The sequence below is a fragment of the Anolis sagrei genome, chromosome 5 (genome assembly GCF_037176765.1).
Source record: "Anolis sagrei isolate rAnoSag1 chromosome 5, rAnoSag1.mat, whole genome shotgun sequence".
In the NCBI taxonomy this organism is placed as follows: domain Eukaryota; kingdom Metazoa; phylum Chordata; class Lepidosauria; order Squamata; family Dactyloidae; genus Anolis; species Anolis sagrei.
In genome coordinates, this window is record NC_090025.1 from 72,313,328 (window position 1) to 72,327,759 (window position 14,432).

General features: G+C 38.8%; 1 protein-coding gene across 2 annotated transcripts in view; it reads left to right on the plus strand.

Moving 5' to 3' along the window:
- SGCZ (sarcoglycan zeta) overlaps nt 1–14,432 on the plus strand; it is a 699,685-nt gene that overhangs the window by 673,425 nt on the left and 11,828 nt on the right. For both annotated transcript variants that reach the window (XM_060778556.2, XM_067468754.1), the window contains one exon: nt 8,820–8,943. In XM_060778556.2, the coding sequence (XP_060634539.2) occupies nt 8,820–8,943 (124 nt within the window). The remainder of the gene's footprint in view (nt 1–8,819; nt 8,944–14,432) is intronic.

Consider the following 14,432-nt stretch of genomic DNA (forward strand, 5'->3'; position numbering starts at 1 on the left):
TTATTTTCGGCGACTGCGCGAGATTTGGGGCGGGGTTTGCGTCTGCGTCGGCCTGCGTCGCCTGCGTCGGCCGGCGCAATGTGGGGCACGTTCTGTGCGTCCTGTGCGGCGCCCAGCCGGCTGCTGGCGTCGCTGGATAGATGAGGTAGTCCTACTCGTGAGTAGGCAGGCGCGGTTTGCCGCAATGGGTAGGTTTATTTTATCTTTTTACTCGTGGGCAAGCGCGGGGAGGCGAGGCTGACGGGTTGGGAAGGGGGTGTTATGATGGTTGGTGGGTGGGAGAGGATAGCCGGTAGAAGGGAGAAATTGCGGTTGGTTTGCAGGGATCTGCAGTACATTAAGGGGTATAGCAGACCGTTCCGACAGCCTGAGATACTGATGTAAATGCTGCTATTAAGCTCAAGATATGAAGCGGGTTGGGGTTGAAGATATCTACTCACGTTTTCCTCGTTTTTACCTTGCGCTCGTACACTCCTTTTCTATTCCCCTGTGTTCTATGTCGACTGTGGAGGAAGGATAGGGTAATTCGTCACTTTCTTCGTTTTATTTCTTTGTCATACTTCTAGTGCCTTCAATTCCTGTTTTGCTATTGTTGTCTTCCATCCCAGTAAGAAATATGGTAGTGAACCCGGTACTCCACTTCTCTATTTCTTTCTTCCTTCTTCTTCTGTCTTCGTGTTTCTTGACTTGTTGCTTTTGTGGAGGCTGGCTGCGTTTCCGGTTCTTTCGAGCCGTGCTATCCCCCTGGGTGCCGGCCTTGGGATTGCCAGGCAGGTTTATCCGCTCCCCTTGAGGGGGGGCAGTTCCACCCGCCCTCGCAATTCTCCAGGGCTTGGCATGCAAACCGGCCTCAGTCCGTCGGTTTGTGGGGTTTCTGGCCCCTCTAACCCAACTGGGGGATGCTCAGGTCTTCCACTGGCTCGCAGAGCCTCAGAAGCCTGCTGCTGCCGCCATAACGCCTCCACCGGAAGTCCCAAATGCTACCTTTTGGATCATTTGACCAAGGAGAATATGGGAGCAGCATAGGGCAAATGCACACAGAACAGAGCAACCTTGGCCTGCTCATTCCCTGCTCAGTAAGTATCCTTATTAGCCATGACTTCATAAAATATAGCATCTGACTCAGCTCACTGCTATGCTCCCAGACTAGGAAAAGGCTCTCAATTAAAATGGTGTATGCCTAAGCCAACAGGGGCAGCATCTTTGCTGCAGCACTTCACTGTGTAACACATATTGACACCTACCTTTGTCAGCCAGCCAGAGGGATAGGGAATGAGAAAAGTATTGCCCCAAATTTTTAAAGAGTAGCAGGATGCAGGCAGAGAGGGGTGTAGTTGACTTCCACCCAAAATGTCTACAATAAAGTAACTGGAGGATTGCTAAAAGAGCTTTGGAAAAGAAACTACCTTTGTTGTGGTGCTCTCATAATGTCTCTCTTTCACTGAACCTGACTGCCATTAGCAAACTGTTCGCAACTAAAGAATCATACCTTCAAATCATTGAACTAAACGGGATGTTAATTGCTTAATTTACAGGTTTCTATTGTTGTTTTTATCACAAACAGCAATTACACTGAGTAAGGTCTAAAGTCTCAAACTGTTGGTTGCAACATTGGTGAAATGATGTGGCCAGGCACACAATAAGAGGCAATATCTTCCATAAACAATAAAGGTTATTGTGGTTGCTTATGGGATTATATGCCCTCAATCATTTTATTAATAAGGGGGGTAAATTGCTTTGTTGTTGTCCTATACCTCTGGGGAAAACTTGAAGATCAAATTTAATAGCTTTCTTTCTCAGTGATTATGAAGGCTACAGTACCGCTGACTATAAGCTAATCCTGAAAGCCAACACTGGGTATAATGAGATGGAAAATTGATCAGGCAGCAAGACACTGCCAAAGATGGTTGGATCCCCTTTTAACTTTGATCTGCATTGAAGATACACAAATCTTGCACAGTAGCTTTGTGTTTCCTACAAAGTATATAGCTGCATGTCATCACTAAGAGCCTTTCCCTGAAAAGACAGAAAGGGCACTAACATGGCAGGATGCCTTTTTATTAAAAGCTTGAAGCAGAAAGTGGCCTCAAATCGATTACTATTAAAAGTTTCAAAACCTGACATAAAGCTGATAGATTTGAAGCAATTGGTGGTGGTGTGGAGGAACAGTAGAAATTTAGAAAGCAGCCTGCCATGTAAAATGTACAATATGTGTTTTGTTGTGTCTGTGCTTTTGTATGATAATATAAATGATGGGACTTACAAGAATCTTCCAGTTTACTCAACAATAACGCCAAAATACAAATTATTTGTAAGCTGTGGTTGGTAGGTTGGTAGGTGAGTGAAAGCAGGTAGCCCACAAAGTGTAGTGAGACTTCAGAGTCAGATCAGAAACCAAAAGTTCATGAGATCAGGCAGAATTTTAACATTCTTTTGAGGCATTGTGGCATTCTTCTCCAGTAGGGGAAAATTAAGCCCACCCTGGGTCTGAAATTCCATGAAAGTTCACAATGTCATGATGTTCAAGGCTTCAACCATTGTGTTGCTCCTTCACAATAACTCTACTAAGGTTCAGAACAAATGTTATCTCTCAAACAATCTCTTGACTCCTCAAGCTCTCTAGAAGTGTTGTCTACATAAATTATTTATGCCCACAGAGAAAAATATATTATCAGAATCCTGCATCAAAGTTACAAATATGAAACCTGGAATTATTGCTCATGATTGCAACATATTCAGAATTCCTCTGTAGACCCTAATTTAGGGGCTAGGTAGGAACCATACCCCCCCCCAACCCATCTCCAATTATAAGGCAGTAACCACTACAAGATATAGGATATAGTTCAGACTGCTGTTCCCATTGCTCAAAATGGAGTTGGCTGCCATCCCTACCCCTCCCTCAAAATGAACAATATCCAGTGAAAGGAGGGATTGAAGCAGGGCCCTATACCTGTGTGTCTCAATGAGGGTCACTCATAGGAGGGGAAAGGAATAGAAGCTAATGGCTTCTAATAAGTGAGAGGGGAACACCTCTCCAGCCCCAACTCCAGTGTGTTCTGTCCACCAGTAAGTGGGGATTATACCAGAATGGTTTGAAAGCTATCACCACTAGCTGTGTTGTGATAGCTGGCACACAATAACATTGGCAGCCTTCAGGGTCAATAAAGGACCATTTGGAGGTCTAAGAGGATGCCTGCACTGTATACTGGCTATCATATCAATGATTTTAATGGCTTATTACCAATAAACCAAAGAAGCGATTGACAGGATAATCCAAATAGGACAGGAAATATGAGAATCCATAGTGATGGAACTACCAAAACCTGGGAAACATAACAAAAAGAAAGGGGAAAGCTAAAGTTAAAATTAGTGTGCTAGTATGCCAGCTCCAGAAATGCTTATTCCACCCATTCTAAGAATGTGTTGGGAGGACGAGATAGCTTTGGATCTTGTGGATCAAATGACTGGTGAAGGGCATTAGAATTCTGTATGTCTTCAGTGGGAGGTTGTCTTGAAAAATAGATGCTTAGCTGAGTCTGAATTGTCCTTAGAGACATTGTAGGCTGTAGTAACATTGGATATGATAAAATGCCTCATTTGCCAATGGCACATAAATAACTACTTTTAATTCTTGGAATCTCATTTTACCTTTATATTTCACTCCTACTTTGGCAACAACCTTTCTTGATAATATCTGCTCAGTGACTTCCTTTGTCACTCACTTCTTGTTAACATCAAAGTGGTCAATTATTTTCCATTATTTTAGTTGAATATAGCATACCAGCTAAGCAAAAAATAATAGAATGTTCTGTTCAATTAGAGTTCAACTTTGAGATGTCTCCGTTAATGATATCTTTATAAGTGATAAAAAGTTTGTTCTGACATTATTTTCATGAACTAATATGAAGAAAGTATGGATGCTGGTCATCTTTTTGACACTTCAATAACATTAAATGGGATTGTAATTGTTTTGCTTTACTCTTAGGAATAAGCAGCTAAAATGTAGAGGGATATTCTAGTTTGAAACAAGGTGATTATTTATTTTCCTTTATCTTCCCAGACAACACGTCCCATCAGACATTTCACAGGTGAAAACTGGGACATGTGTGATCAAGCTACACACAAAAGTGTTCTCAAGATGACAAAAGTTAACAATGTGGAAGAGCAAAAGGGTTAGGCGGGGTTGAAGAAGATTGCTTCAACAGAATGGCAGAGGATTATCCTAGTCAATAAAGAAGAGATGGTCATTGGAATCAATGCAATTGGCATTTGGGGGGGGGGGGTTACTGTGTGATGCTTGAGTTCATGATTGTAAGTAAAGGTTTCTCCTTGACATTAAGTCGAGTTGACTCTGATTCTGGGGGGTGGTGCTCATCTCCATTTCTAAGCTGAAGAGCCAGCGTTGTCCATAGACGCATGATTGTAGGACAGGCCAAAATAAAAAAAAAAGTATAATCAACATGATTTCCTCCACTCTGTTGCATAATAACAGAAGAGAAGCCCTCTAGGAATACAGGAATTGACATCCCACTCTATTCTAAGATTACATACATCCACCTATGGAGATGGTGCTCTGATACAGGATTCTGCAAGGCCACCAAGAGTAATTTTGCAAAGTAGAACAAGAATCCTTTCGGGCCCTGTGATGGAGAGATTTCTCAAAATGAAGGAATTAAGATCTAACTGAAGACCTATCACAGTAGAGTTTCCGGACAATGTGAGTTATGATCTACAACTAGAATTCAGAAATCCAAGAAAACACAGGATGAAATTATTGATTTGTTTCCCAGGAAAAATAGACATGTTCCTCTTAAAAAACCAAGGAAGTATATGAAGAGCTCCACGTTCATGACTTCTGAAAAATATTGCAATGGAAGAGGGCAGTGATGTTTTGTTTTGCTTTCTTTTTTTAAGGGAGGTGGAAAACAGAAATTCAAGGGCTCCTCTGTAGCTTTTCAAGCCCTAGACTGATGTACCAGCTGAACACTCCTCATATAGCTCCTGGGATTCTGGCCGATCTGTCTAGAATATTAACTCAGCACCTTTTAATGTTATTAGTGCCTTGTTTTTAAAGTGATTTTTTAATGTCAGACTGGAGGGCTAGAATCAACCCACTGTCTGTCACCTTGGCTTTTAAATATATACCCATATCCTCTGTACATAAAACTAAATATTGACTGTGAAAGCCATATGGAAAGTCACAGTTTTTTGTTTCTTTGCTTCAAAGGTTTGAGAAACTCATATTCCTCCTAGGGATACATTTCGCTATATATGTCTATTTGATTTTCAATGAAACCAAGAAGAACAATATGTACATATCTCAGATTGTCCCTAAGAGCACAGCAGATGATCAATGAATAAAATTAAGACACTATAAGCTGTTTATTAGTTCAGTATCATCATTGATTTGTTCCTGAGTCCTTGGGCTTTCAAGCTTTTACATTCAATTTTAGCGAGAGATTTGAGACCCGAGAATATTAAGCTGTGGCAAGCAAATGATTTCAATATTCCTTTAAGATGAAAAAGTATTTCTTAAATATTTTTTTTGCTATTATAGTATGGTCATTATAAGTGCAGCATTATTTCCATGTCTGAAATAGTGTTCATACATTATAGAATGGGGCTTCTTAAACTTTTCCACTTGCAACCCTTTTCCGGCTAAGATTTTTTTTACATAACCCCAGGTATATATGTATATATAATAGGTGTAAAAGTCAAACATCTCCTGATAATCAATCAACATTGGCAAGGCTTGCTAAGCAGGCTGATTTTTCTCTTTATGAAATACAACTGAAGCAATTTCTGCAGAATCCATTGTAAACACTTTATTGTAAATTGTTGCTAACATATTTCTGTAAATATCAAGATAGTATTCAGAAATCTTTTACTGTTACCAAATTTTTCATGATTCCAACATTATCACAGATCCATAAGTTTTACTGTGAAAACATAAATAATAAAACAAAATGGGAGCCTATGAAAACAAAAGTCATCCCTGGATATATTTTGGGAAAAACCTTCAAGTGGTCTCAAGAAAATTCAGTATGTTTTGACTTACTTATGAGTGACTTACTTCACATTTTAATTCATGTCACATGTTAGTTTTTAATGAAAAGTTTGCTGAAATGTGTTAGAGCTTTTTATTAGTGCTGGAATGTACCTGCTGATTCTGCTTCTGGCATCCGAGTTTAAGAAGTAATGCCCAGACACATCTGCTTCATTAACTGGGGATATACCTGGAGTATACTGAAGCTGATGTATTATAGTGGACCTCCACATTTGTGGTTTCAATTTTTGCAGATTAATTTTTCATGGATTTGATTAATATGGTCCCTCTGAAGTTGAGGAGGAATTTAAAAGGGTTTTGCCCTGAAGGAGAGACCCTGCGATCCACCAAAGCGGGCTCGCTACCTTGGTGAGCAAAAGTAAGGAGAAGCTGCAATTAAAAGATTTCCCTAAGTTCCCAAAAGAATCTCACTAAAGCTGAAGGAAGTGCCACCGAGTTGATTTTATTGCGATCCAGCTGGAAAAGATGCAAAGCAGCAATATTTCGCCAAGCAGAGCATACAGTGTACACAAATAAAGGCCATTTTATACAAAAAACAAAGCTGTCATGTTTGAATTTCCCGCTCCCCGCCCCTCTGCCGGCTCGACGATGATTGGCTCGCGCTCTACAGCTGGGAGGAGGCTTGGCCGCCTCCTGAGCACCTTGGCCAATCGCTGTGCTCCTGCCACCTTGGCTTCCCAACCAATCAGGAGAGAGGGAAGCGGGATGAGAGAGAAACAAATTCTTGAGTGAATTATAGAGATGTGTAATGTCCAGGCGGTCAGCGAGTCCTGGGGGCCCTATGATTGGTGGCAATAAACGTTGAAGTCTGGCAAGCCTGCCAAAATCCGGATTTTCCTGGTGCTGAGATATGGGAACAATGAGGCAATTTTGGCTGAAGTTTCGGTGGAGGAAGAGTTGAATGAGCAAACAGATCCGGTCAAAGTGTGGCTTTCCAAAGGCCCTTTGTCCCATGGAGATATGATTGTTAATGCCAAGTGACCGCCTCCGCTGGGGGGACCAGCAGAGGCCCATATTGTGCTGTTGTTGCAAATAATATATCTTAAATATGTAAATAAATGACTGTTCCAGTAAATTTACATTTTTAACCTGGACATTGACATATCTGTGATATGATCCCATCAAGAATAAGTACTCTGTATTCCCACTGATTTCACTGGAGATTTAAGGATATTCTTAAATTCACGAACTGAAAGCAATGGTATTTAAATATCCTTAACTTTAGTGATACCTTCAAATCCATACAAAAACCCTTTGCTCAGCAAATTATAATTCTTGTCTGTACACCCAGAAGTATCATTTTGTTAAACTCCACTTATATTATATTTTTAAATTTTAGGTGCATTAAAGAATTCTATAGTAACTCTGGCCTATTTTATCATGTTAAGTGTACCTGTCCGTTGCTCCAAGGAAAAAAGAAATTGTGTCTGTTGATAGCAGTAAAATAAATGGTGCTGAGAATTGTATTCACTAAAAGTTGATTCTTCCTTTTAAAAAGAACATTCCAGCATTTTGCACCACATCACTTTTTAAAGAAACAAAGATATCTTGTTGTAACATGAGGAGAATTAAAAACTCTTAAAAGACACATTGACCTACCTAAAGCAAATCACATATTTATAAAATCTCATTGACTTTAAAGGAAAATTGTTGTGCATGAGAAACCAATTATTTTGATAATATATGTAATATATATCCAGAACTGGCTATGGAAAAGATAACATTTAATTAAAGTGTCATACTTCAGATTTTAATAAATAATTTTCATATAATAGTGTTTTTTAATGGATTCATCCAGTTTGCTTCTTTCTAGGATCATATGCAGAAACAGATCTAATATTTCATGAATGGGAGAAATATGCCATTTCTCCCATGGGGGGGGGGGGGTTACATGTATAAATTTTTATTGTTGGTGTTATTAATTTTTCTTATTTAAATTACCTTGAGCGTAGCATAGAACTATCTAACATAAATAAATAATTCAAACCTGGATCAGAGGACAAATATGCACTAATAATGCATAACCATGTTCGAAGTTTGTTTGGTGGATATACTGAATATATGGTGTTGAGTATCACATTTGAAAATTCTTTGATTTTTAAAACCCTCTTTCATTTTTCATAATATTTTTCTACATTTGGTGAGACTTTCTGTGCGTTTTGGGATGATAAAAGAACAAACACCATTAATACTTGAAGACTGAGGGGCCTGGTGAGCTAATGAGGGGACCTGGGGTCTACAATAGTTTAGTCAAAGGGTTGCATGCAGTCTCTACACTGCACTTTGCTTTAAAGGAAGTATCCAAGGTCCTGAAGCAATTTTGGATATGTGATTCAGCACCTTGGATAGTTCTTCTAGTGTTTGGATTAACCCTCAGAGTGGATTTTGTCCTGCTTACATGGAAATCATTAGTTATCACTGATTAAAGAGTTTTAATCCTCAAAGGTCTAAACAAAGTTCAAGCTACCTGTAAATGAAAAAAATAAAAATAAAATGGATCGCATTCTTGAAGCAGACTGAATTCCACAAAGGCCTGAGAAAACATCTGAAAGAATTTTAACAGACTATAAATAATATAAGAGCTGCCTTTTTATTTTGAAAGTGAATTTCCCAGATCACAGGAAAGTCAGAGAATTTTTATTTATCCGTTGTCTTGAAAAAAAAAACATTTACCTTTGCTCCTTGACCATGTGTAGAACATATCATCTCCTAAAGTTTGTTTTCATTAATTTGTGGTTTTTAACACTTACAGACTTGAATCGCCAACTAGATCTTTGATAATGGAAGCTCCAAAAGGAATACAAGTGAGTGCAGCTGCAGGGGACATTAAAGCCACCTGTAGAAAAGAGCTTCACTTGCAATCTACAGAAGGGGAGGTAAGCTTAACTGCAAATTCATGACACCAACATTGTGATGGATAATAAAAAATGAATACTAAGGTTCATTGCTGCATATGTGTCTTCTCTGCATTAAAATACTCTTTCCAGTCTACCAAGAAGCTTTGGTTTCTAGTGGTCTTGATCATATCAATAACACAACCCAACAATTAAAAAAAAACCCAGATCTTGTTGTTTTCATTGTTAGGCCTGCTCCTGGGCTTAGTTGGGGTGCTGATTCAGAAGTTGCACTGAATAGATCACATCAGCTCTAGTTTCCTATATATGGTTATCATTATTTTCTATAGATGAGCAAATGAAGGCTGGTTATCTGTTCTCTATCTCAAAAACTAGAGCTGATTGGGAAAAACCAATGCCATTTTTTGGAATCAGCAAGCCAAAAATATAGAAACAGGTCTAACATTTGAGGCACCAAAATGTGTGTTGACTACTGTAACAAATTAATAGTCAAGGGGTATTTAAACTGAAAGATGGGAAATGCAAAATGTTTTAGGGCATGGCATATTGTATTGTTCTTTTCAAACTTTTAGTGAACTTCAGTACACTTTATCAAACGTTGTTATCCTGATGCACACTAATATACAAATCTAATTTCTACATTAGAGATAAAAATGCATCTCCTCCTTTCTTCCCTAAGTGAAACTGATAAATGAGCTACAGCTAAATCAATGTAGCCCAAGAATACAGAGTTATGTAATGCTCTTCATTTTCAAAGCCTTTCACAAACTTTGATGTATGGACGCACTATGCCCCAGACTTCAGCTTCATATCAATATTTAACCACCAGCCCAAAACATTTATTGAATTGGAATGATGACTGGTTGGACTGTACAAAGAGAAGCTTTGTTGTCATCACACCTCTGTGGAATCATAACATTTTCTATTGGCATGAGTACAAGAGTGTGTCCCTTGGAAAGAGTTGTCCTATTTGCAACAAAACAACTAATAGTTAAATATTGATGCTACTGTGAGCTTTTGAGAACAATTAAAGAAAAAGAAAAACTAAAACTATTATTGCTGCCATTCTAAAAATCATGAAAGCATCTGTAGAAACCCGCATTTGTAAACTATTTGCTCTGATGTCTCCAAAGACAAACAATATTCTACAACTAGCACCAGTGAAAGGGACCATTTTGCCAGTGAATCAGTCAGCAATTTCAAGATGTTGGGATGACAAATAGGAATCCCAAATGTCAAGTGGATATTAGCTTTTCGAAATGACCTGTGACAACCCCTGGAGGTCACACTAAGTCACAAAATAGATTGAATCTGTACCAAAAACATTATTGTATTACTAGAAACATAAGGGTGAGCATTACTTAACAGTTAAGCATGTTTATTCCATCCTCATTTAGGATAGGCATGGCAAGTTTTCCGTGGCTTGACATGTAAATGAATATAATCTCTTTTTTTTCCTTTCAAAATCTAAATCAATCTAAAGGCTGAGAAAAATGTGATTACCTTCCCCAAATCCTGCATCCCCTTCTCTCATTTACCATTAAGGTTGCTAGGCCAAGATAATCCCAAACCCTTTGCTTTCAGGGCCAAAACCTGAGATGTAAGAATGCCATGGGCAATGTCACCAGGGATCATATTAGTGTAACAAACTAATATAGATAATTGTACTGCAACTTCATCCACTTGTAGGAGGGTGAGGAAAATTGATGGAAACCCTGGAAACATTTCTTAAAAATTTAAAATAAGAGAAGAAAAAACACAACACAATAACCCTGTAGTAACATTATGGATGACTCTTGGGAAAGTGAATACTGAAGTACCTCAAAGCTTTTCTGAAGTGACTGCTGCTTCATACTGAACACCATCTCATCATACTAGATTTTTTTTTGCCCCTTGCTCCTCTTTGGGGATGAGGCCAACCAAGTGCCATCAGATGACACTGGTTTGGCCTCACCCACATACATATCTGAAGTGGCAAAGAAGTGTTGCACACTTTCTCACCCACGACAGAGAGGTAAGTGGATTTTGGGTAGCTCCCATTGAGCTCCCTGCATTTTTGGTGCCTTTCCCCCATTTGATGGGGGAAAGGCCAATGTGGCAATGCATGTTGCTGCCCCTTCCCCATCTAACAGGGACAGGGACTGGGTGGGAACACACCTGTTGTCCCCATCTGATGCGGGAAGGAAGGACAGTGTGCAGGATGATGCAATTGCCAACCAAATGGAACAAAATTATTGTGAAGAGGTCCCTAGTGCCAGCTGCTTGGAGAAACCATAACAACTGAAGTCCACACCACAGAGTTTTTAAAAATCCAGAGGTCTTGCTCTAGAATTGTTCAATTTGCCTGAGACCTGATTGATACGAAGTGGACCCTGAGGCCAACTAATGTATTGAGTGACAATGGTGGAATCAGAATGAGAGGAGAGAGGCTGATTCTTTTTACCCTTCTTTCCTTTGAATCATAGATTTGGACATGGTTTTATGAGCCATTGAGTTGATTTACTTTCTCACTGCAAAATATCCAGTGGTTAACTGTCTATTCTTTTTTCTTTTTCTTTCTTTCTTTTTTTTGGAAGACCTTCAGAAAAAGAGATCACCAGAAATCTAGGCGATTGGTTCCATTGCCAAACCACTCTTACTCTCAAGACATTGCTACTAAACATGAATCAAAATCTCCCCTCCTATAACTTTACATTTTTAGAGCTGGTTCTACTTCCTACTGCAGTAGACAATTATGCATCTTCCTCCTCTCTGTGACAAGACTAGATTTATTTAAAGAGTGCAATCATGTCACCTCTCAGTCTTCTTTTCACCAAGATGAACAAGTCCAACTTCAGAGTTTCCTCGTATGTTTTACTCTCTTTAGATCTTATCAGTCTTGTCACCTTTCCCTGATTTTCCAACTTGTTCACATCTTTCTTAAAATGAGGTGCACAGAACTAAACACATGTTCCAGATGTAGTACTGATGAACCATGTATCTCCAATCCTATACATTGGGTTTTTGTGAACCAAATATAGAAATTTGTATTTGGCTGTACTTAATTTCTTTTTATTGATTTTTCCCAATTTTAATTTTTTCAAGATCCTTCTGAATTGTGTTCATATCTTCCACCTACCTCTTCCACTTTTGTATTTTCTGTAAGCTTGATAAGGAATCCCTCCAAACTATCATCTAAGTCACTGATATTTTTTTCAAAAGAGTAATGGTCCTAGAGAATCCTGAGGCACTCCACTCAAGAGCTCCTTTCAGTTTAAAGTATAGCCATTGATTATGACCCTGTGAACACAGTTTGCCAAACAATTATGGATTCATCTGACAGTGTTTCCATCTATTTCATATTTAATCAGCTTGCTAATCAAAAATTTATAGGTGACCTTTTCAAGTGCTTCACTGAAATCTAGCTAAACGACACCCCCACCATTCCAACAATCTACTAAACCAGTAACCTGTTTTTTTTAAAGTGTGAGATTAATTTGGCAGGATTTTTTCTCAATGAATTCATTCTGGCTCCAAATGATCATTACATTATCATTCAGATACTTTCAGGCAGATTTCTGCATCACCTAAGATTTCTCAAAAACGATAGCGAGTTCTTCTGTGAGTAGATAAGGAAGTTCCTTCAATACTCTGCAAACAACGTGTTTCTAAAAAAACGATTTTCTAAAAAACTGAAAGTGAGTAAAACCAGAAGTGACTGATTTTGCATCCTTATTTTTTTTACCTCGCATGGAAATCAGAGCAAATAAGCTTTACTGGAGTCCAGAAATTCCATCTCACCATCTTTTTGAAACTATAATCAACTGAAGTGTGTTGTCCTTATAACAATAGATGGTTCTTGATATTGAATTTAGAGATCCAGCTGCTCTGAGTTTATTTGTTCCTACCGGTACATTGGGGTAAGATAGGGAGTCAAACACAAGAGTGCCTAGTATGTTGTTAAAGGCTTTAATGGCAAGAATTGGTAGGTTTCTGTGAGTTTTTCAGGATATATGACCATGTTCCAACAGCATTTTCTTCTAACATTGGATTATGTGATTTTAGTATTTTTAATGTTGAATTATTTTAGTTGTTTTAATGCATATGTATGTGTTTTATTTGCTGAATATATGTTGTAGGGCATTGAATTGTGCCTTTATGCGCACACATTCTGGGTGCGAAGGGTGCAATATAAATATGGCAAATAAATAAATAAATAAAATTTCACCTGCATCTTTGGCTGGCATCTTCAGAGGTTCTGTAGGCAGTGAAGCAAGTGAAGTGTATATATACCTGTGGAATGTCCAGGGTGGGAGAAAGAGCCCTTGTCTGTTTCGGGCAAGTGTGAATGTTGCAATTAGCAAGCTTGATTAGCATTGAGTAGCCATGAAGCCGAAAAATAAATCAGTGAGGGTATCTACATAAAGGTAGCTTTGCCTTCATTACCTAGAAGCATTCTTCGTTTGGGAGGTGTTAGCTGGCCATTAATTGTTTATTGTCTGGAGTTCTCCTGTTTCTCAGTTGTGTTCATTATTTACTGTTTTGTTTCTGGTGTTTTAAATATTCATTTAATTCATTTTTGTGGTTTCTTTCTATTGAAAGTGTTCATGTGCTTATGGATTTAAATGGTTTCTCTGTGTAGTCTGACATAATGGTTGTCAGAGTGTTCCAGCATTTCTGTGTTCTCAAATAATGCTCTGTGTCCAGGTTGGTTCATCAAGTGTTCTGCTATAGCTGACTTCTCTGGTTGAATTAGTCTGCTGTACATTTCATGTTCTTTGATTCTTATGTGGGCGCTGCATTTGGTGGTCCCTGTGTAGACTTGTCCAGAGCTGCATGGCATGGCCGTAGCCAGAGGGGGGGGGGGGGGGTTAAGGGTTCACCCACCCTCCCAAATGTGTCAGGTTAAAATAAACCTGGTTCACTCATGAATTGGTTAACCAGTTAAAATTCATAAGTAAACCATCGTTTTTTAAAAACCTGACACATTTCATGGGGGGGGGATTGAGCCCTTAACCCCCCCCCCCGTATGCCCATGCTACACAGTATATGGTAGACCCCTACAGTAGTTAGAAGATCCCTCTTATCCTTTGCTGAATGTAGCATTTCTTGAATTGTCTTAATGGGTCTCTAGATTGTTTGTAGCTTGTGTTTCTTCATCAGCTTCCCTATGTGATCAGTGGTTCACTTGATATATGGTAAAAACATTTTTCCTCTAAATGGATCTTTGTCTTTACTCCCGTGGTTTGTCCTTGGTCTTGCAACTCTTTGGATGTCTGTCATAAAATACCCATTAGCCCGTAGAGCCTAGTTTAGGTGGTTAAGTTCACCTTGGAGGAGTTGGGGTTCACAGATCCTGTTTGCATTATCTACCAAAGCTTTAATTGTGCTTCTATTTTTGATGTGGATGATTATTGGAGTTTTTATGTATCTATCAATGTGCATAGGTTTTTTTGTAAACTGTGAGGCACAATCATTGATTTAGTTTGAGGATGACTAGGACATCTAGAAATTGTTGTTTCCTTTCATTT